Below are 22,982 nucleotides of genomic sequence, written 5' to 3' on the forward strand. Positions count from 1 at the left end.
TAGCCTTTGTTTGGCGGTCCTTAAATGCACCACAGTTATGTGCTATGAAACGCAAAAGTGAAACCTACACATAACTTTCTCCGACGCTGCCATAGCTTCATAAACCCACCAAATAAAAGAACGTTACTATCAGGTTCTTTAACTTCAACACACGCATCTATACTTCAGCCACTCAACATCTCACCCCTTCAAGAGCCTCTCCATTTTAGTCTCCAAAAGTCTCTTTACTAGTTGAGTGTCTGATTACTTACTAACTATAGCAACAATGTTGCCAAGTAGACAACGCTGATCTCTCTTGCTACATCTTTTTCTCTGGCAGACCAGGTGCGTATAAGGTGTGTTAACAAGTGGAGCTACACAGTCCCATTATAATGTGTTTATGACGAGGTATCGCCAAATCTATTTGTGGTAGTCCAAATTTATTTGTAGCGGACTGCCTTGAATAAATGAATGGATGGCAAATGCTGCCATGTTGCCTATAAAAAGTATATCTCTTCACTTTTTTAACTTACCTGCTCGTCTTCCTCTTCATCTCCCTCTTCAGGGTTTTCCTCACTCTCTGTATCGGTGACTATGACGATTACTTCCAGCTGCTGCTCAGGCGTTTCACTTTGTGCCAAAGAAACTTCTTGGTACATGGTAGTTGACTGAGAGGCTGTCGTCTCATCATCTTCATCCAGTGCTGCAAGTTCTTCTGTCTAAAAGGCCCAACAAGGAATGCTGTTTACTGCTTGTGTAAACCACTTTCTTTCAGTAAATTGGTCTCACTTTACAATAAGGTACACACACAAATACAGTAGTTACTGAGGAACTAATTAAGAACTAATGAGGAAATAATGAGTAGAGTAGTTACCCTGGAACTAAGGCACATAAATTTATAGTAGTTACTGAGGAACTAATGAGGAAGTAATGAGTAGTGGTTAGGCAGATCCGTTCCTCATTAACTACTGTAATTTTGTGAACCTTATTGTAAAGCGTTACCAATAAATGATTTTAACATTATGAGGTGGAGTTCGATCATACAAAAAAAAATTAGATACTAGACACAATGGAACCTTGGTTAGCATCTTTAATTTGTTGTAGAAGGTCTGATGAATCGAGCATGTACGCAAACCTGATAAATTTTTCCCATGAGAAATAATGTAAATCCAATTAATCTGTTCTAGAAAGCCAAAAGTGTTAACACAAAACACGTTTTTCTTTATTTAAAAATTTGTTTCACATGCAGAAAACAATTCGGAATGCTTAATTAAATATAAATGATGAATGAAAGGGATAAAATCAGAATTTAAGGTTACCTTTGCCTTCACTGAAGACGTGATTCTTGACAAGCCTGTTCTCAAAGAACACAATGTGGCAGCGAGATCAACACAGACACTAACTTCCTGTTTTGCCATGAGTTATTTCTTAAATTTAACAGTATTTCTCACCTCAATAACCCCAAATGGAGCCAAAGAAAGTGCCAGCATTTTGATAAACAAAGTGAAAAACACTACTGAATTACAGAAATAATTCATGACAAAAGAGGAAGGCGGTGTGGTGTCCGTGTTGCTCTCGCTGCCACATCGTGTCTTGGGGAATACAGTCGTTTATCTTTCTGGTTTCAGGCCCGATTAATACATGAAACTTTTTCGTAGTTATGGCATAGAAAACCTGTTTATGATCTTCTAAATATGTTTTTTTTTTTAACATTAATTAGAGCCCTGAAGACATGAAACACCCATATCGTCACCTTTACATTTGTATCACCCAATATAGTAGATAAATCAGAGAAAATAAGACATAAATAACAGACTCACACGTTAGCAGTTCCCTGTTTTTTCTGGACGGTGTACTTCCAGTGTGCTTCCGCCACTGCACTACATCGATGTATTGTAATAGCGGCTTTAAATGGCTTCACACACGTATTACTCAATATAGCAGACACAATGAGAGTAAATAAGCCATTTAAAATGTAAATGAAACTCATGCTCGAGCAGTGTCACAGCAAATGTGTTCCCTAGGGAACATGAGTGACGAGTCTAGTGCCTGTCTCAATGTTCATTTATCACTTTTATTCATCATTTATATGCATTTGCTTTATGCATGTAAAAATATAAAAACTTGTTTTGTGTTACAATTTCTGAGAGTCAACCGTTGATGACATCATAGATGGTTGACTTCCGGTTCCCGTTTCCATGCAGTGGCAAGCTAATAGGAAGCTAAGAAGGACACTTTGTGATAAAAATACATTGAGAACAGTTCCGACGCGCACCATATTGTATGCGAACATGGAAAACGTACGCAAAATGTTGGAGTACATTTTCTTTTTTTGGGAGTACATTTTTGACCGAAAAGCATGCTAACTGGGGTGTACGCTAACCGAGGTTGCACTGTATTACCAAACCACATCATTGACATGTGTATAAAAACTCAAGGTTAGCAGCTCTGATGTATCATTACTTTTGTTGTGGCATACCTGACTGGTTTCTGCACCGTCTTGACTGTCTGTTGGTACCAGTCCCTCAGCCTCAGCATTGTCATCAGCCATCATTTCCTCCTAATGGGAACACATGACCATGTTTTTTATGAGACAAAGCACAAATAGAGATTTGTAATCCGGCCAGGTCCCTCACCTCTGGACCAACTCTCTGGACAATGCGCAGTTTCTTTGGTATGGGAGCCCTGGAGGTGTCCTCCTGAGGGGCCTCTGTTTCTGTGACCATAGTGCTACTTTCCTCCTCTTCACGGGGTCTTTTGGACAATGAAGAAGATCCTGGTGTTGCTGAAACTAGACAAAAAGCATGAGTATTATGTAGACACATGTCAAGATATTGATGTTAAAAGTGGATTTGCCGCCACAAAAATGATACTTTTAGTCCTCTCCTAAACTTGGAAAGAATATAATTCCTTCTCACCAGTCCCAAATACAGCAGAGGTGGAAGATGTTGAAGGCCATTCCACCTGCGAGCTGGGTGTTGCCTCAATTACCACAGGTGGTGGCTCCTGACTGAGTGGCTCTGCGTGGGTGACGCTCTGCTGTTGTGTTGGCTGGACAAAGGCTGTGGCCTGCGTTTGGGTTTGCTGGACAGTTAACATGGGGCTGGCTAAAGTGGTCTGGATGTTGGGGCTTGCCGAGCGCACGGAACCACTGGCACTTCCATACACAGTCACATGCTCCACTGGCGGGCCTTCTGTAGTCTGCATCGCTGCAGAGCAATCGAAAAAAAAACAAAACATTAATTTCATTACTATCACAAAAAGAAGAAACTGATAGTCTACTGATCAGTGTCACTTTTGTATTTTTTTTGTAAACAATGCAGTCATCCTTCCCTTGGGTGTCAATTTCACACCTTCACGCAGTTTTTCAAACATATTAATACATAAATCATGCTGTTTCTTGGTTGAATACGGCCTATTAGTTTAAAAATATGCATATTTAAGCGAATGTTACGTATTGATTGCTTAAATTAAGCATTTTCACGCATAAAAATGGCTAAATCAACCAAAATGCAGATATACTGTAAGGCATTCCAAAGACACATTTGAAAACGTAATGGGGATATGTAGTATTCTACACTGGCCACTAGGTGTCAGTAGTGTTAACTGTAATGTTCGGTGAGAAACACAATCACCAGACTTGATCACCGGAAGAACAGGCTTTTATTGTAGATTTAAATTCTCTCGCAACAGGCACAATAATCCCTAATAAAAACACAGGCTACTGTTGCGGGCTTAACCCACGCCAAAGTAAAACTCAACTCGAACACCCTTTGGCACTCCCTATCCGCCCACCACTCAGTTCCCTCAGGGAACACAATTCATGGCAACACACACGTGCAACAGTCTTATTTTTGTCTTAAATGGCTTATTTACTCTTATGTCTACTATATTGAGTAAAATTAGTATAAAGTCGACTACAAGGGTGTTAGTTCATGTCTAGAGGGCTCTAATAATGTTAAAAACTGTATTTACAATGTTGTAAACAGGTTTTCTATGCTCTTTACAAAATATTCCATTTAGAAATCCTACTTTGCAGAAATTCACTTATCACGGTCTGGTCTGGAACCAATTAACCGCAATAATCAAGGGATTACTGTACTACTGACATTATTTTTGTTCACCGTGACCATGATTTTTAATCCATCTCGACATGACACGCTTCCTTTAAAGACTTAAGACCTGGCACACACTGGAGTCTTGAGATTTGAGAACTGTTTATTTCAAAATAAAAAAAACTGACCAGTGTGGCTACATAAATGGATTCAGCTATGCCCTAAGACTTACCCTCCTGGGTCTCAACCTGTGTGGTAGGCATGACGGTAGCTGTGGGCGTTGGGGTGGGCACAGTGGCAGGGGTGATCATGGGCCTGATGCTTGCCCTTGGAGTGGGTTTGTTCCCTGGGTTGACAGCTTGCTTGCTGGCCGTGGCTACTACAGGTGTTGGCTTTATGTTGGCAGTCGGAGGTTCAGAGGTGCTGGCACTAACAAAAATGTGGGCACACTGTCAGTTGATTTCTGTAACATCCCTTTTGAATTGGATTCATGTTTCACTGGGGAGCAGCTTTAGTTTTTTCCCAGTATATGTGCATCATACCTGCCCCTGTCTGTAGTGGGAGTTGACTTGAGACTGATTTGTCTCTGTTCCGTGCTCCTCTGCTGCTCCTGAGTCTAGAACAAAGACAAATATAGTCATCAATTTAGATTTTTCACTAGCTTAGAATAATAAGGAAAATTAAAAAAATATTTCCAAGAAACATTCGAAACAAAGACTCACTTTGCTTGGACCCGCCTCAGCTGGTTCATCCCTTTGCTCTTGTCTTTCTTGCTGACCTCGCAGTTCTCTTAGCTCTCTCTCCTGTCGATTAAAGCGTCCCTCATACTGAGACTTTATGGCGCTTACGCGCACCTCTAGCTCCTCACGTTGCTGTTTTAGCTCCTCATTTTCCCTCTGCAATTCGTCTTTGGTGCCTGGATATGGCATACATTGCATGTTTGAGATTGAAGTAAAAATGGAAAAAAACGAAACAGCGCACAGCAGGGAGAATAATCCATCAGGAAAGTATGTTTGATTGATCTAATCTAATTATTTCTGGTAACTGATTATAGAGCTCTGTGTTTTTGATATCTTGAAGTTGGGTGCTCATTTCATTACTTTCCCCGCTGCTCTACTGTTGCTGAGCGAGGTTTTAAATAAGAGGTAAACACACATATGAAAGTATGCGTTCCATCAATAGTTCTTACACACAAAACAAAAAAACAGAAGTACAATACAAGTAAGGTGTATTATAATCATTGTCACTGGAGGTAATGGAGGGAACTCCCTCTTACTTGTGAGCTGGCTGATCCTCTGCTTGGCAAAAACAAAAGCCTTCTTGGTCTTCTCCCCCTTGTCGTCCATCTGCTTAGACTTGTCCTGCAGCTCCTGCCTCAGCCTGCTCAGCTCCGTCTGCAGCCTGGATGACTGTTCCTGTGCATTGTGCACCTCAGTTTCACGCTCTGCAACCACCTGTAACACACAAAGAAGACAAAGCTTCTTCTTACATCTACACCGACTGGGCACTGCATTAGGTACACTTGTGCAATCTAATGAAATATAGGCTATACAAAGATAATAGTACTAAACCTAAACGAGAGGGTTGACACAGCTCTCACAATTCAAGGGTTTTCAAAGTAACATTGTGGGCCTCCCTCTGTGATTCCCCGATATTTCATTCACCTCCGGCAGTTAAATACTGCTTTCTTACGAAGTTCTTGTCCGTTTGGGCCTATCCGCCTGCTTCTCTGATAAACTGGTCCGGCAGTTGATAAAACTACAACTCAGGCAACGCAAAGTGCGGCCTGTTTATTGGCCTGCAGCACATTGTAGAAATAAAATTTAACCAAAAAAAACAAGCAAACATGGAAAAAATGAGACCAAACAGGCAAAATGTAAAGAGAAGAAGCTGAAATGTTGATAATAGTAAAACAAAAGCTTTGTCTTCAAATATATATATAGTTTTTTTAAGCCTTTTGACAAAATTGAAAAAATACATAAAAATATCTATCCTTTGACTTTCAGTATGCTGCCCTCGGTGGACACCCGTGCTACAACTGCACTGTAAGTCATCTACGGGTCTTTGTTGCCATCTCGTGGTCTTAGGGCCACAGCTTTCAACAGCGTTTTAGGGGAGGTGCTTCTCACACTTGAAAAACTGCATTGGTACACCACCGCAAATTACACTGCAATAATAAACATATTGTTAAATTAATACTTCTCTTATATCGTCTTTACTCAGAATTGTCTTTGTAAAGACACAATTTTTATACAAAAACAATATTTATATATTTTGCAGTCACTGCTTATGTGTATTATGTGATAACGTATATGGAAACTGAAAACTTAACTGGCTATACACACTGTAGTCATTATGGTGTGTTGACAGTTGACAGGTTTGGTTTGGCAATAGCTGGATGGATCACTATCAATCTGCCTTGTTTGCCCCAGTGGGATACAATCATTAAAAGTGGGGAAAAAAACATGTTGGACGGCTGACCCTGTTGATGTTCTCCAGCTGTCCCTCCAGGTCTTTAATCCTGGTGTCCGCCTGGCTCAGAGAGTCTCGAAGGCTCTGCAGTTCCTGAACTGAGGCTTGACGAGTCTCCTCTTCTTTGGATGGGCCTGCAGCCTCAGCTACCACCTGGAGAGAGTACAACAAAAAGGTTCAATTGTGATCAAACCAAAATGGTGGTAGTGCTATCATCGGAGATCTCACCTTGCTGTGTTGTACTTTGAGCTCATCATATTGAGTCTTGTAGCGGCGTCCAATCTTCTTGACTTGGGTAATAGTCTTTACCTTCTCCTGGATTTCCTGATTCTTTGTAGCTACATCCTCCCTCAGCACATTTCTTTCATCATTTATCTTACTCAAATTGTCAAGCAAGTTTTGTATTTGGCTTTGCTGAGACACTGTGAGATTGCTGGTCCTAAACAGATGTTAAGACATCAGAATAAATCAATTGTATAAAGTTAAAATGGGCCAAAGTTTAATTCTATTGTGTAATTTACTGGAAAAAAACTGTCTGCTATGGACTAGCACTTGTATAGTTGACTCACCTTGTAACTTCTGCTTTGATCCTGCTGTTCTCTTCAGTGAGCTGCTGAATACGTTTAAGGTGTACTTCCTTCTCAGAATGTAGACGCTTGTACTCCTCTGGATCTGAATCTTTCTGCTGGCTAACCAAATACTGAAAAAAGTGAAAACAATGCTGGTCAGCGCAAAAATTGTAATAGTAGAACAATGTACTGAAAACCAATGGATTTCTCTCTTCCAGCAAGCAATACTATTCGTTTCCCAGTACAGTCCTCCCTCGCCATTTCACGCTTTGAATTTCATGGCTTCACTCTGAAAACGGGAATGGGGCACTTGAGGCAATAAGGAAGATTTTCAAAAACAAATCATAAAAGCTGTTTGTAAAGAAGTTAAGCCATTTTATATTGAGCATTTTCTTCCCTAACGGAACCGAAAAATTAACGGACCTGTGAACTTATAACCAAGGTATGTACCAAACCATGTAGCATTACATTCCTATTAAATATACTATTTGATTTGGGGTCCACCAGCAAAAGAAGGTTTTCCTCAAAATTGAGTAAGCAGATGATTTTAGCAGCAGAACCTGTAGCTCACAGCTACACACTAGTGGCCAGAAATGGCACTGTGCTGTCGTAAGAACATGCAGAACGTGCTGTTAACCAGTGTTATGCTGCACTGCACATGACAGCATATATAGGCAACTAAATTTAATGTGGGAGTACGGTGGCATCAGACATGACAATTTGTGGCTCACAGGTCATTCACCACTGAGGTGAAGGGTGACACTGACCTGTGTCCGAGCCTTCCAGCGCTTGATCTCCTCCTCCAGTATTTTCTTCTCCATTTGCAGCACGCCACTCTTCTCACTCAGCTCAGTGTTTGCCTGTTGCAGTGGCAAAACATCTGACTCCAACTTTTGGACCTGAGAGATAAACAAGATGAATAACTTAATTAAATGTGGATGATGGCAACGCTACCTGCTTCCAGGGACCTTGTAATAGGTGTGTGGTGCAGCAAATCTCTGAAATGCAACGTTAAAAGTAAAAAAAACAACAACAAAAAAAAACGGTACCAGTCCCACCACAGGACTGAAATTCAGTGTATATTGTCAACTTTAACTGAATGATAAAAGGCAAGGCAAGTTTATTGACAGAGCACAATTCATACAAAGTGCTTTACAGAAAAGAAGGGTAAAATCACTTCATAAAATCATTCCATAAAAACATAAAATAATTCTAAAATAATTCCATAAAACATAGAAAATTCAAACTGAAGAGTGCAGATAAAATACTTTCAACTGTGAAATGCATAGTTGAATACAAGTTTTTTTCAGCTTGGATTTCAACATTGCAAAAGTTGAGGATTGCCGCACATCTTCTGGAAGACTGTTCCAGATTTTGGCAGCATAAAACTGAAGCACAGCCTCACCGTGTTTACGAGTTTCTCAAAACTCGAGATAGTTTGTGTGGCTCTAACATGTCAGAGGTGTACTTTGGCGCAAGACCATGAACTTGTACACAAGCAGAGCTGTTTTAAAGTCTATTCTCTGAGTGACAGGAAGCCAGTGCAGAGACCAGAGTACTAGACTAATATGGTCATATTTCCTAGTTCTATCTTAAGACACTAATCCCTTGATTTTGTTCATGTGTTTTGATTTTGGCAATGTACTTTTGGTGGTAAAAAGGTGATGTTATAGATTTAATGTGGCTGTTAAAGTTCAGATCTGAGCCCATTATTACCCCTAGATTTCTAACCTGATGATTATGTTTTAGAGAAAGAGTCTCAAGGTGGCTAATAACACCTTCTCTTTGTTTCTGTGGGCCAAAGACAATGATTTCAGTTTTGCCGAAGAAAGTTTTTTGCATCCACACACTGATCTGTTTGATGCAGTGACAAAGTAAATCTGAGTGTCTTCTGCATCGTTGTGGTAGGAGACATTGCAGCTGTGTATTAGCTGGCCTAAAGGCAGCATGTACAGATTGAACAATAGGGGTCCAAGGATTGACCCCTGGGGAACACCACAGGTCATAGCCATTTGGTCTGAGACACAGTTACCAATTCAAACAAACACATTTAAAACACATTGTAAGAGAAGAGAAAGTCAGTAAGCCTTTTCTGAGACTTTCCCCAAGAATGGCAGGTTTGATATGGGCCGATGTTCAGCACTGACAGGTGTGAAATCTGACAGCTGAAGGCGTCTAGCTGGCTGCAGAATAGTTATTTGTGTTGTGGAAACATTGTTGGTTAACACAGAATACCATAAATATACATAGTAAAATATACCTTAGCTTGGATTTGCTGCAGGTCCTGCTCCAGTTTTTCCTTCTCTTCTCGTAGCATCTTGTTTGTCTCCATTAGGATGCTCATAGTTTCTGTCTTTTTCATGAGCTCATCATGCTGGGCCAAGGTCTTTGCAGTCACCTGACACAGAAGAGATTTGGGTCAAACCGTATCGGTCAAGTTAATCTCAGCTGTATATGTTTTTTTCGCTAAATTAAACAGGTAAATGTGCACATCATAAAATATTTTTTGGAACACACTTTCTTGCCATTGCATCAGAAAGGGTGCCAAAACTTTGACTGCTGTATAGGTAGATCAGTAAATCATCCGGGGGGGGGGGAGTATTCTTACACTCGTGCAACTCATCCTTACCAGTAACTGTGGGACCCAGGAGAGTACAAACATACCTGCATCTTCTCTCGAGCAGCACTCAAGCTGTCCTGCAGCTCTTTTAGCTCTTGCTCCAGGTGCTCAACCCTTACACGGTAACGCAAACTCTCCCCTTGAGCAAACTCATAACGAGACTCAGCAATCTCCTTTTCACGCCGCACAAACCTGTGACGCAAAGGTGAAAGGTTTGCAAGTATATAGTGCCTTTCTACTTTCATAGAATTCAAAGCTACTTTACCAAGATGTCGCCATCACACAAAGATTATGGTCCATGCGCTTATGGAAGGAAATTCCATGCAAACTTACCATAACTTCTTGACTATAGGCCGCTACTTTTTCACACACACTTTTGAATCCTGCGGCTTAAACAATGATGCGGCAGTGCATTCCCACAATAGACGCTAATATCATGTTTTGAAGTCAAACATCATGTTTTGATCTGTGAAAACTGAAGTTTGATCAAGAATAGAATGTAGAATTACTACAGCTTGTGCTTGGACTGTGGAAGCTTTTTAATTCAGCTTAAAATAAATAAAAAGCATCACATGTTTCAACGGAGCTAATAAATGACGCTGGGAACAACAAGTGTAGGTGGGATTGCAAGGTTTATTGCATGTCTTTCTGTGTAAATATCCCATGTTCAGGAGCGGACTTACCATTTAGGCAAACACAAGCAACTGCCTAGGGCCCCGTGATTTCCAGGGTGCCCAAACGTCTGAAAAACTGATTAATTTTTTTCTTCTTCGATTTAAAGTACATATTACCGTTTTAGTCTTAATTGACATACTTAAAACTACATCCAAATGCTAATCTATCACAATCATTTCGACCGCTCCCCCTCCCTTCTCGAAGAAGAGAACAAAGCGAGAGGAAAACAAACAGATTTGTGTACTACCTTAGAATCTCTAGGACTTGGTCTTGAGATTTGCCCTCTTCAGACAGGGAGATGTTCAGTGGACTGTCACTTGCAGCACGCTGCAAATTCTCAGCCATTTTGCTACTCATTGTCTGGACTTGCTCATGCAGGAGGGTGTTCTGCCTCTGCAACTCTTCATAGCGGCTCTCCATCTTGGACATCTCCTCCTTGTAGGTCACAAAACAGAATTAAATGCAACAGCTCTGAACAGCATCCACATGTAAAGAATCCATTTCATGACTTGTATCTAATCTTGTGTGGCCAACATACCTTTACGATCTTTTCTTGCTCCCCCCAGGAGATCCTAGCCTCCATTAGCTCAGCATTAACTCTCTGGGATCTCTCCTCTAGTTGATGTCTGAGCTCAGCGGCCTGCAGAGCCTGAGCCTTAGCATCCTGGAGAGCCTTCACATCCGCCGCATGCAGAATCATTTCCTGTTCATACTTATCTTGTGCTTCGGCTGCCAGTTTAGCCTTACAAATGGGAGAGAAAATTTTATTTTTATTTTTTATTTTTTTAAGAGAAAATTTTAAATGTACTTGAAATAGTTACAAAAAGTTATAATTAACAAACCATAGGCCAATAAACGTTATGGTGGCCATTTACCTGCTCCTGGCTGTCTTGTAAAGACTGTTGCTGCTGGGCTTCAGCAGCTGATAAACGCTGCAGTGCCATCTGATGTTCTGCCTGAGCACTGTTTAGATTTCTTCTAAGACCCTCCATCTAATAAGGAGAAAAACATGTAATTAAAAAAATAATAATCTAGAGCAATATTCAGAAATTATACAGACTGATTTTACAAATAAAATTGACTACCTGCTCATTCAAAGAGGAAATGGCCTTCATATTTTCCTCTGCAATATTCAGTTTCTCTTTCTCTGCATCCAGAAGCTTCTCCTCAAGCCTGTGGTGCTGCTCCTCAGCCTCCTTCATACAAATTTCAATGGAGGCACGGGCCTGCTCAGTCACCTGCATAGAAAGCATTTGAAATACGGTCAAAAAAAGGTTCATTACGTCATGAATGTTTTCACAAAATACCATGCTTTGCTATTTTGGAAGAGAAAACACAGTTGAAGGACAGGGAAAATTTTGTTCCAATATGACAACTCTGGCTGGAAACAGTACACAGCCCGAACACTTTGTGTTCTTATAAGGGTATGTCACCTGTTTCTCTTTCTCCAGGGATTCCTCCAGACTCTGAGCCATGGCTCGGTACTGCTCCATGCTCGAAGTGGTTGTCCTGAGGCTCTCTGCCAGCTCCTGTGCCCGTGCTTCAGCCTGTAACATGCGACTCTGAAGATCTTCACGGTCTTGACTTGAAACTGGTAAGCCTGAGAGTAGGAAGAAGTCAGTCATTGTTTTAAAAAAGTGTAAATCTTACGTATTGTAGGTAAGGCATCATATGTAGTGCTAGAACAAATCATTGCTAGAAACTCAGTCAGTCAAGTGACTATTTGGATCACTAAACTGGAAAGTTAACTGTGCAGATAAGATTTTTACTTGAGGGGAAATTAGAATGGTAATAGTCACCTTAATGAAAGATAAAAATGATGTGTGTGTGTGTATGTGTGTCTTTGCTCTAACCTCTAGTAATAAGCGTGGAGGGGGAGCCCAGGATGTGACGTGCTTCACTGCTACCTTGCTGCACTCTGAGGGCATTGAGCTCTACCTCCGCAGCATTCAGCATCTCTTTAGTCCTCTGGTGTATAGCCACCTGGGTCTCCATTTGTCGCTTTGCGTCTATTACCTGAATCTTAGCAGATGAAGGAAAATGAGTAATATGAATGCGCTTTGTGACCCCGGGTCAGTGCAGTGTTTCCTAATTGTGCCCTGTGAGGAAAATTACAAAAAAAATCAATTAAAAAAATCAAGGTACAGTAGCTGACATGCTAGGTCCCACAAATCTGATGTAAAGGAAAAATGTGCCGTGGCCACAAATGGACACATTAAGAGATGGAAACCTACTTCCTGGTTTCTGCTCAGCAAATGTCGCTGTTCCACCTCTTGTTCCAACCTCTTCTGTAGCTGGGAAATCTCTCGCTCCTGCTTCTCTATCTGATTGTTGAGACGCTGACGTGTGTCATTATCGGAACGCTCAAGTGTGGCCTGTAAAACACATGAATTAATATTGGGAACTGTGTGCATAGGATTGAGTGAGATAATCCAGATTTACCTGAATAGCCTGAAGGTTGGTCAGCACCATGTTCTGGCTTTGTTGCTGGCTCAGGATTTTCTCCTTCTCTTCATTCAACTTAGACTCAACCAGCTTCAGCATGTCTCTCTCTTTACGCAGACCTTCAGCGAGACCCTTAAGGGGAAGAGGAACTACTGTTAAATGGTGAGATTTCTCAAAAAGATACACATTAGTTTCTCTCGGTTTCATAAAACAAATACCTCTGCCATTGAAAGCCTTTCTTGAGCAGCTCGTAGATCCTCAGTTAATGTATGGATGCTTTTCTCATGGTTCTGTGTGGCAGTGGCCATCTTTTGCTCTTTCTCTCGGAGGGAAGCAATCTCTTTCCTGTATCCCTCAACATTGTCCTGTAGCATCTCATACCTAAAATTGTTTAAATTTGTTAAAAATGGCATCCACAGAAGCAAGTTCTTAAATAGAGAGGGTCCCGCTATCAGTGCTGGGACACACCTCTTGGACGCAAACTCCAGCTGTGTTGCGGTCTTGGCATTCTGGGAGCGGAGGTCTGATAGCTGCTCCAGGAGTTTGTCATTCTGCTTGGTCAGTGCCTTGTCACTCTCTTCTCGCTCCTTCTTATAGGAAGAAAACACCTCCTGCAACTGCATGTGCAAGAATACACACGTCTTCACATCACAGCTAATAAACTAATGCACATTGCTCTGACGTCCTCCATCTGGGAGGTGGAGTAATTATGTGACCTGTGCATCGGACAGCATTGCAGCTTTGTTTCGTTTTTGGATTTGATGTAATAACGGTTCTATGTAGTCGCTTGCGAGATAAAACAATTGGCCAAGGAGCTGGGTGGAAAAATGTGTTGTGAGGCCAGTCTTTTGTTAATTGTTACGTCGCAATAAGGACAAAATCTTAAAAGCTTGTTGAAAGACCCTTTCTGACATTGGCAGCTAACATAAAAACTTGCTTGTGTAACGTCACACTTGGCGGTTGGCCAGGCACTGCGGAGTTCCATTGAAAAATGTTGTGTTATCCTCTTTAAGGTTCACTTTTCGAAACTGTGTTGTAGTGTTTACATTGACGCATGGTGGAAATGTAGAGGAACGTCAAAACAGTCACGTTTGTGAACACATTTTCAATATGGCTACACCTGCTAACGTTTATGTGGCTTTGAAAGTTCCATACGCAATAAAGGTGACGTGCAACCGTCGTCCGGCAAACTCTTTACCTGTCGCAAGGCTGCCTTGGCCTCCAATGCTTCAGTGGAATCGGTTGCCATGGAAACAAGTGCAGTGGGTGTCCCTGTGGTGGGCGTGGCCGCGGGTGAACGGCGGGGGGTGGATGTGAGGGTGAGCTCCTCAGGTAATGTACCTTACAACAGAAAGGCATTTAGCCATCCTAACACTGCACTGTAGATTGAACTGTAATTCTTTAAAAAGGGATGAAGACCATATTGAATGTCTTTTACAATATTTTTCATTCTGCCTATGCAATTAACTTGGCGCTGAGGGGGCGTTACCTTGCTGAGGGAAGCTGACTCCTGTTGCTTGGGCCAACAGCACACGGTACATGTCCCTCTGCCTCATGATGGACTCTGTCATCTTTATCTGCTGGCTGCGTTGCTCCCTCAGAGACTCCACCTCAGCCAGTGTGTTCTCCAAACTCTTCTCCACTTCAACACGCCTGTGATCATTAATCCCGATTAGATTATTTTTTTTATATCACAAGTAACTGTTGGAAAAGGACCAACTGCATTAGTAAATTGAGGAAAATAAATCATATGTTGGAACTCACAGTTGAATATAAAGACACCAAAAGCATCAACATTAACATACTTAGTGCCAGAGGCTTCCAACTCTTCTTTCTCTTGGGCATCACTGAGATCCCTGAGGGCCACCAGAAGGCGCTGATTCTGCTTCTGTAACTCTTCCACGCTTCGGAAAGTGACCAGGTGTTGACTAATGACTTCTGAGGTGCTGCTGACATCCACTGAGCTCAACTCCTCGTCAAGAATCACATGGTTTCCCCGGGCCTCCTCGAGCTCAATAAGTAGCACACGAACCTGGTGGGAGAGAAACTTTGAATTTCTCTCATCTTAATATAAGAATCTCTTTGGAAATAGAACCTACCTGCTGAGACAGGTCTGCAAGTTGTAGTTCACACCTTCGATTGCCCCTTTCTAAAACAGTGGAGCGCTTATTAGCTTCATCAGTTTCATTTTGCAGGCGGTGCACCTCCTGAAACACAAAAGCATGCAAACATTGAAATCTGTTGAAATTAAATGAAGAGGGTACAACATTGGACACAATAGAAGAGGGTAAATCACTGTTGATGTACTACACTGCTGATGGGAACGTCATACAACTTTGTCAAAAAAAATAAGAATTATCCCTTTAAGGTAATGTAATGTAAAGTAAAGTAAGGTCTCAATTTTTTGTGTCATTACTGCTGCTTAGTGACCAGAATACTACATATCACTTATATTTCAATATGTTTTGACAAAGAACAGACCAAAGTCTACCACAAACAGCGCTAATTTAATAATGAATTGATTTCTGAAAAAACGCGACATAGTGAGGCAGCAATAATCAAACCGCGATGTTGCAAGGGACAACTGCATTTCCATTTTTTCACTACTTCATTTTCCATTTGTATTCTTTGATTTGTTTCTAATATTATGGCTTCAAAAATTACATTTTTTGTCGTAGCGTTATGACTTTATGCTTGTAAAACATTTTTTTTCCTCTTAATCTGACTTTATTGTAATATTTCATTAAATCGCTGCTCTTTTCCCCCCCCAATTTTGTTGTTTTTGATAGTTTTCTAGTTTATTAAAGAAATACAAACTGGAATTAAACATTTTAATTAATAAACCCCCCCCAAAAAACAGCCACAGACCGCAGAGCTTGGACACCCCCGTTTCAGCGCTAGCGGGAATCCTGAAGCAGCCATACCACTACTTACCTTTACAGCCTGCTCCAGTTTAGCTGATAGACTGGCCACTGATTTCTGCATGCGCTCGTGCTCATCCCTCTGCCGTTTCAGAATGGGGGCCTTTGCCTCCACTTCTTGCACTATGTCATCCAGATACTTGTTGACCCGCCTATTCTCCAGGCGCTCCAACTGCAGCTGCTCCTGGCTTTCTACGTAGGCCGTATACAACTGAAAAAATAAGGAAACAATCAGAATGCAGATCAAAATGCCAGTACAGTAAAAAATAAAAAAATAAAAAAAATTAAAAATCAAGGCCAACGCTGTATACATGATGAAACGATGCACACCTCAGTTAGCTTCATTCCAGGTTTAATCTTTGCCACTGCAGTCGCTGTAGGAGAGACTGTTGCCATTTGCTCCTCGGTGAGCACAGATGACGTGCCAACTGGACCTGGATGCACAAACAAGGGCAAAAGGCATCATCATATACAGTAGAGTGGAACCTCGGTTAGTGTGTCTCGGTTAACATCGAAAATGTACGCCACCATTTTGCCTCTGTTTGTGCGCATTCTCTGGTTAGTGTACAATGTGGCACGGGTCCTGTTGTGTTATTACTACACTGCGTTGAGTCCAACAGTGTTCTTAATGTATGTGTCCTTCCGTGTTAGCATCCTAATAGCTAGCTAAACAAAAAGGCAACCAGAACCGGAAGTTATGTCGCCCGTCTATAGGCGATTAAAAACAGTTCGCTAATTATGACACCATCGATAAATGGACATGTGCATGTATCCGCGTGTTTCATCTGCTCGTCTCTCTGTGCTACACAGGCTGGATGACGAGAGGGTTCACTCTGCATCTGTCTGTGCGCATTGGTTCTTTCGTGGAACGAACACAGAGTGGGTCCTCATCTCATTCAGCCTCTTTGTGGAGGCGGGGCTACTAGTGACTGGATACAGAGGGTTTAAGCAGTGAGCTTCGTGAGGCAGCATACGCTAACATTACAAAAGTTGCAGAAGCTATGTTTTTTGAGGCGAATGCCACAGCCGACAGCCACAATGTGGGAACATTTCGGTTTTAAACAGAATGAACACTGTGAGGGCATCAACACAGACGGTTGACACGGACAGTTTTCTCAACTGGGGTAAAAAAAACAAACAAAAAAAAAACAACAACTACCAATAGAACAATTAAACCCAAATTACCTCTTAGTTTCGAGTTAGACAGAAGATCATTGGCATTGTCCAATTCCTTCTCAAGCACTTGAATACGCTCCTTTAGCTCTACAGCAGTGTTGTCTGAAGCTGCTTTGGTTGCTTGGAAATTCTCTTCAAGAGCTTTGTTGGCTGAGGCAAAACAAAACAAAACAAAAATAAAAGAGCCCAATGAGAGGGGAGAAACACAACCAAATATTCAGCCTCACTCTCAAACAAAGGGGATGTACAGTCATGACAATTTTGCCTTTTCGCCTCTCACCTTCCCCTGCGTCTTGCAGCAGTTTATGCAACTCATCCACCGCTCGACTCAGCTCCTCACTTTTTGCCTCAGAATCAGCTGCCGCTCCCTGAATCAACAATAACCCATTAGCATCTATTAAGGTTGCACCAACAAACAAACAAAAAAAAAAAAAAACGTGACCTCAATTCGCAATAATATGCGACCTTATTTTTAAAAGGAAAGCATTTTTTTATGAATTCCATTTAAGCTCCATCACAAACAAATGCCGCCATTTTACTCAAGGACTCCTGCTGCACAGTCGTTGGCATGACGGCCGACATTTCCTCCACGCTCTACCCAGCAAGTGAAGGCATGGGTGAAGTGTGCGGTGCCGTGGTTCTACCCCCCTGACGGCCGAACCCACTCGCCACCAGTTAACTGGCTTTTCTTTTGACTTGTCTTTATTACGTGTATGAATGTACTGTCGAGTGAGCCATGGGTTGACTTTGTTTTTTTCAGTCTTTCAATCCATTTTATCATGTCCTTCCAGGACCTTACATAAAAACGGCAAATTTTAAGTTTCTTTCAAGACAATGAGGAGTCTAATAATAAAGTGTGATTTGAAAAAAACAACAACAAAACGAAAACCAGACATTATGAGTGTGTGTACAAGCTCGCCAACACAATTACCATCATAATTCTAAGTGGTAAAATTGTCACATTTTTTTGCTAAATCCTGCAAGCCCTAGGATCTATCTTACATTTACAACACTTCAAATACGTCACACTAAATGTTAATGTTTTTGGGAACCTCACACAACATACCTTGTATAAATTGGAAAGCTTAATGTTGGCATTCAGCTCATTTTGGAATTTTTCCTCCATGTTAGACTGCTGCTCCTTAGCCTGAAGTAAATAAACATTGTAAAATTATTTTTGTATACCAAAAAAAATAAAGAATTAAAAACAGAAACCCCTCAGGTAGACTTCACATACTTCTTTCAGTTTCTGAATCAGGTCCTCATTCTGTTTTTGATAGTTTTCATTCAATGTCTTAAGACTGGCCACTTGTTCCTGGACTCTGTTCAACTACAAAGTAAACACACAGAAAGCCTGTTTAAATCGGTGCAGGTTGTTATCACAGTGCCATGAATGCATCAACTGAGGAAGAAACATGCCTCATCCTTTTTGTTCTCCAAGCTGCATTTCAGCTCCAGGATCTCATTACCCTTCTGTCGGGACAGGTTCAAAAGTTCTTCACTTTTGGCCTTCAATTCCTCATTCAGCCAAGATGTTTGTCCATTTAGCAGCTCTTTCTCTTGTTCCATGCGTTTCTCTTTGTACTGGAATGAAAAACCAGCACAACGTATGCGAGTTAATGTATGCGATAGCGATGCTCCGATCCATCGGCCACCGATCAGCAATGCACGATTTCCGTGAACAAACACGTGATCGGCAAATGGTGAAAAAGCCTTTCAATGTTGATCACCTGTGGCTAGTACTATTGCAGCCCGCAGCAATCCATACGTGCAGTGTAGTGTCTTGCCCTAACGTCTTGGGAATATGTGCTCCACTTTCCTTCACATTGTGCACAGGCATGCCAAAACAAAAACAATCATGTCTGCCGTGTGGAACCTAATGACCAACACATGCCACGAAAACTATCTTGTGGATGTAAACACGTTAAAAAGCTTTAATACGGCATTTTGAAGAACACACACTTGACGGAGTATGGTGAGTTGTCGAGGCTCACGGTGCAATCATCAGTCAAACGGCAGCCAGTTAATGCAGCCATGTGGACACTCGCTCATATGTGCGTGACAATAGAGCTCCGCCAATGTACTCTCACATCCAAAGTCTACTTAAAGAAGGTGTCTCATCCTCACTAAGTTTCACCAGTGATGCATGTTCTCTTCAAAAAGTAGGTCAAATATGTTTTTGTCTTAATTAAGGTGATGTTATGGTTCATTTTTTCATATCATATCGCCAATAGCACTTCTAATAAATAAATAGAAAAATGTATAATTAATCCATGCGATCGGTATCGGCCAATTTCATTCCTGGATTATCGGGATCGGCAGCATAAACCCTGATCGAAGCATCCCTAGTAGGCTATATAACGATGGACTTTTTAACCATAATAACATACAGTCTTGTGCATAATGTCATTGGACAGATGAACTTCACAGTAAAACCAATGTTACGATAAAAGGCATAAAGCATAACTCACTTTGATGTTGACTTCAGACGCTTCAAGTTCATCAACTCTCAGCTGCAGAGACATTTTGGAGGCACTGACCTCCACCAACTTATCATTCAGTTGCCTCAAGTCATCTGTAGGGCAGCATACAATATTATAATATAAGATATGCATGACTTCTGTAGACGCTGTTAACAAATGGGAAAAAATGTAAGTGCACATACCATTTAAATGCTCCACTTGCAGGGCTCTCCTTTCAAGTGTCCGCACAAGTTCGAGCTTTTGTGCTTCCAGTTCTTCTTTGGTTTTTGACATCGTAGCCTAAAAGTAATTGAATTAAATTGACTGCCAAATGATGCAAACACAGGAATGATCCAACACACAAGTTTGCCAGACCACCAGAGGCGCCATGTGAAGTTGCAGCATTTCTCATGTAGTTTTTGGGAATGTGTGTGTTTTTGGCATTTGCAGTAATTTTCTTTTGCATTTATTTTTTATCCTGCAGCATTTTCCCTATGCATGTGTTTTATGCTGTTGTTGTTTTTAGGTTTTGAATCATTTCTGTGTTTGGACCGTTTGGATGTTGCTGCGCAACAAACGTAACCATCTGATTCTAAACAACTGAACCACGTTTCACCTGTTCCGATGACAACTTCTCCTGAGCGGTTTCATATTGCTTGTTTTTCTCACGAACACTTTTGAGTTCATCCTCTGAAATAAGCCATGACCACCTAGTTAAACACCAAAGGCAAATGACGTGTTTAAAAAGAGTCATGTTCGAAAGGTTCATGCTTACCGATTTTCGTCAACGCTTCTTTAAGTTTACTGTGCTCTTGGGTCTGGGTCAAAAAATCTTCCTGACACTGACCAAGCTGTTTCACCTTTTCAAAGAAATGTTGCTCTGTAAGATGAAAGAGAAACATACACAATATCAAACCGTCACGTTGTTTACGCTCATGCTAGTAGCTAAGCAGTGTAGCTAACCGTAGCCTTACTGGTACTGTAGTTGTACTTAAAGTATTAACACGAGTTATAGCAGATATAACAGATCGAAGTATTTACAGTGTAAGGTATATGTGTCAAGAGAACTGTACCACAAGATTGTTGAGTAATGATCTCTACACAAGTGCGTGCATGGTGGAAGTAACACTTTAGTACCATTGCGACTAAAATGTCGACACATATCTCACCGCTGTCAACCCTGAATTGCTCCCGTTGAGTTTTCAAAGTGTCGATTTCGTACTGTTGATCTGACAGGATCTTCTCGAGTTTGTCCAGAGTCCCTTTTGATAGCTTTGATAGCTCGGAACTATCTAAATCTTGCAGCAACGGTGCCGCCATTTTTCCACGGGTTCAACGCGCAAGCGCAGTGCTACGATTTGTGCTCGTCAAAGAAAGTGAGGCATTGTGGGTGATGTATTTCATTTACGTAAGGCAAAAAAAACAGTTGAGTGCCGCTTACAAAATAATACCTGCGTGCCAAATGGGATGTTTTAATCACGTGATCAGAAAAAAAAACTACACTGTAAAATACCTTTCCATGACTGGACATTTTCCAGTAACCTATTAGTTCTTGCTGACCTTATGCGGACGGTCTTGCTTTTGAAAGACCACCAGCAGATGGCCCTAACGGACAGAAAAAAAGAAAAGTTGTAGTTTGTATTGTATCACTAGGAAGTAATTCAAGGAAAACAGTTGCTCAGTCTTGGGAAACTCACAAATGACTCTTAAACAAGCACAATTAGTTTTAAGTGCAATGATAGCCTGGCAAGCTTTTAATCTTTTCAATAATTCAATGACAGATGGGAAGGATCTCAAAAAGAGTATCATATCAAAAAATGGTTTCATTCTGAAACCACTGTAGTTAAACTATAGTATGGTGTGATTACCTAGCATATAGCCTCAAAAAGTATTCGCTTTACAAGTCCATCTCATTAAATTAGAATAATGTTGAACACGCAGAAAGATGAATGGATGGGACTTACTGTTGATGTGGATTTCCCCGTACATCCTGGCGAGATCAAATTCAGTAGCCTTTCTGGCCTTCCTTATCAAAGTGCTGTCACTCGCATCTTTCTTTGGCCCCATGGCGAGTTATTTAGCATTTAAAAAGTGCATGGACCGTGAGTCAGCAATGTGCTTTGTTTGGGCACTCGATTTCGCGGAACGATACAGGACAGGGCAAGCGGACGAGATTGTTACGTGCAATGCTGTACAAAAACCCAGGCAAAATCTTGACAGAAATTATCGTGAAAACTGAATCGTACAAAAACTGTGGTGTGTGAAAATCGAGGTTTGGCTGTATTGCTTAATTTCTTAATAATTTTGATGATTGGGTCCGCACGGTGGCCTAGTGGGTTCGCGTGTTGGCCACACAGTTCAAATCTCTGTTTGGATTTTGCATGTTCTCCCTGTGCGTATGTGGGTTTTCTCCGGGTACTCCGGTTACCTTCCACATTCCAAAAACATGCATGTTAGGTTAATTGGAGACTCTAAATTGTCCATATGTATGAATGTCAGCATGAATGGCTATTTGTCTATATGTGCCCTACGATTGGCTGGCAACCAGTCCAGCGTGTACCACGCCTCTCGCCCAAAAGTCACCTGGGATAGGCTCCAGCATATCCCCGCGACCCTAGGGAGCACGAGCGGCATAGAATATGGCATAGGATTTTGATGATTATAGTTTACAGATAGTAAAAAAATTCAGTATCTCATAAAATTACCTGAAATGTAGGAGACTTATTTAATTAATAACAACATCAATTTTCTATGCCGCTTGTCCCCACTAGGGTCGCGGATGTATGCTGGCGCCTATCCCTGCTGGCTTTCGGCGAGAGGTGGGGTACACCCTGGACTGGTCAAAGAACAACATACCTTTTTTTAAAATGACTATTTGACTTTTTTCACTTCTTCAAATTGCTTGTCAGATTTGGTTATTTTTCAAATGCATGCCCATGGTGGTGGGTGGTGGGCATTTTTCACAATCATTTTTGCTGAATGAGGGATCGTGAGAGGAATGAAGTGAGAGGTTTGTCTGCAGGCAGCGGAACTATTTTAAATCTGGCTGCCACACCCGGTTACCAAGATGTACTAAAACAAGCCGTTCATTTTATACAATGTATCCTGTTCTGGAGGGTGGGGGAGGAGCTGGAGCTTATCCCAGGTGACTGTGGGTGAAAGGCAAATTACACCCTGAACGGGGCACATACAGACAGACGACTACCGGATCAGTGTGCACCAAACATGTTCTGTTATGGCTGTACAGACCTTTTGTGCATACCATGTGTTGACAGAACCCAGGAAACATGATGACACGAGCTGCCATTTCCAGAGTGATTCATGCTGACATTCCATTAATTTTCATGGGACTGTACAGGTGCATGTTTCACATTTCACCAACCACAGAAATTTGCTCAAACAAGATGAGTAATTATTCAGGCATAAGGTAAGCCTTGCGTGACAACCACAGGTGAGTTGGGTCAAAAGGTAAGTGTTGGGGCGCAGCAGTTTGAGCTCTACATTGGTTGCATTCTGAGGACCTATGTCAGAGGTGTCCAAAGGCTGTTTTTTTAATTGGTCAGGGGCACATTCTAAAACAGCAATAAAACTAAACAAAAAAAAGAACA

The 22,982-nt window shown here is 41.4% G+C and overlaps 1 protein-coding gene across 1 annotated transcript in view; it reads right to left on the reverse strand.

The window, feature by feature from the left end:
* Nucleotides 1-20,723, reverse strand: part of tprb (translocated promoter region b, nuclear basket protein) — a 34,018-nt gene extending 13,295 nt beyond the window's left edge. The window contains exons 1-40 of the mRNA XM_054790990.1: nucleotides 20,544-20,723; nucleotides 20,150-20,254; nucleotides 19,991-20,064; nucleotides 19,578-19,674; nucleotides 19,384-19,487; nucleotides 18,332-18,496; nucleotides 18,150-18,242; nucleotides 17,979-18,059; nucleotides 17,193-17,280; nucleotides 16,922-17,062; nucleotides 16,067-16,170; nucleotides 15,750-15,947; nucleotides 14,915-15,022; nucleotides 14,621-14,847; nucleotides 14,305-14,468; nucleotides 14,014-14,156; nucleotides 13,284-13,432; nucleotides 13,034-13,196; nucleotides 12,813-12,947; nucleotides 12,605-12,745; nucleotides 12,224-12,392; nucleotides 11,804-11,970; nucleotides 11,456-11,608; nucleotides 11,246-11,362; nucleotides 10,909-11,112; nucleotides 10,618-10,805; nucleotides 9,740-9,887; nucleotides 9,336-9,473; nucleotides 7,843-7,974; nucleotides 7,076-7,206; nucleotides 6,735-6,945; nucleotides 6,516-6,659; nucleotides 5,311-5,488; nucleotides 4,757-4,950; nucleotides 4,577-4,650; nucleotides 4,267-4,463; nucleotides 2,898-3,188; nucleotides 2,616-2,770; nucleotides 2,459-2,539; nucleotides 513-698 (exon numbers count right to left, since the gene is read on the reverse strand). Coding sequence (XP_054646965.1) covers nucleotides 513-698; nucleotides 2,459-2,539; nucleotides 2,616-2,770; nucleotides 2,898-3,188; nucleotides 4,267-4,463; nucleotides 4,577-4,650; nucleotides 4,757-4,950; nucleotides 5,311-5,488; nucleotides 6,516-6,659; nucleotides 6,735-6,945; nucleotides 7,076-7,206; nucleotides 7,843-7,974; nucleotides 9,336-9,473; nucleotides 9,740-9,887; nucleotides 10,618-10,805; nucleotides 10,909-11,112; nucleotides 11,246-11,362; nucleotides 11,456-11,608; nucleotides 11,804-11,970; nucleotides 12,224-12,392; nucleotides 12,605-12,745; nucleotides 12,813-12,947; nucleotides 13,034-13,196; nucleotides 13,284-13,432; nucleotides 14,014-14,156; nucleotides 14,305-14,468; nucleotides 14,621-14,847; nucleotides 14,915-15,022; nucleotides 15,750-15,947; nucleotides 16,067-16,170; nucleotides 16,922-17,062; nucleotides 17,193-17,280; nucleotides 17,979-18,059; nucleotides 18,150-18,242; nucleotides 18,332-18,496; nucleotides 19,384-19,487; nucleotides 19,578-19,674; nucleotides 19,991-20,064; nucleotides 20,150-20,254; nucleotides 20,544-20,694 — 5,889 coding nt within the window. The 5' untranslated portion in view covers nucleotides 20,695-20,723. The remainder of the gene's footprint in view (nucleotides 1-512; nucleotides 699-2,458; nucleotides 2,540-2,615; nucleotides 2,771-2,897; nucleotides 3,189-4,266; nucleotides 4,464-4,576; nucleotides 4,651-4,756; nucleotides 4,951-5,310; nucleotides 5,489-6,515; nucleotides 6,660-6,734; nucleotides 6,946-7,075; nucleotides 7,207-7,842; nucleotides 7,975-9,335; nucleotides 9,474-9,739; nucleotides 9,888-10,617; nucleotides 10,806-10,908; nucleotides 11,113-11,245; nucleotides 11,363-11,455; nucleotides 11,609-11,803; nucleotides 11,971-12,223; nucleotides 12,393-12,604; nucleotides 12,746-12,812; nucleotides 12,948-13,033; nucleotides 13,197-13,283; nucleotides 13,433-14,013; nucleotides 14,157-14,304; nucleotides 14,469-14,620; nucleotides 14,848-14,914; nucleotides 15,023-15,749; nucleotides 15,948-16,066; nucleotides 16,171-16,921; nucleotides 17,063-17,192; nucleotides 17,281-17,978; nucleotides 18,060-18,149; nucleotides 18,243-18,331; nucleotides 18,497-19,383; nucleotides 19,488-19,577; nucleotides 19,675-19,990; nucleotides 20,065-20,149; nucleotides 20,255-20,543) is intronic.
* Nucleotides 20,724-22,982: the final 2,259 nt, after the last annotated feature.

This window comes from Dunckerocampus dactyliophorus, chromosome 10, assembly GCF_027744805.1.
Source record: "Dunckerocampus dactyliophorus isolate RoL2022-P2 chromosome 10, RoL_Ddac_1.1, whole genome shotgun sequence".
Classification (NCBI taxonomy): Eukaryota; Metazoa; Chordata; class Actinopteri; order Syngnathiformes; family Syngnathidae; genus Dunckerocampus; species Dunckerocampus dactyliophorus.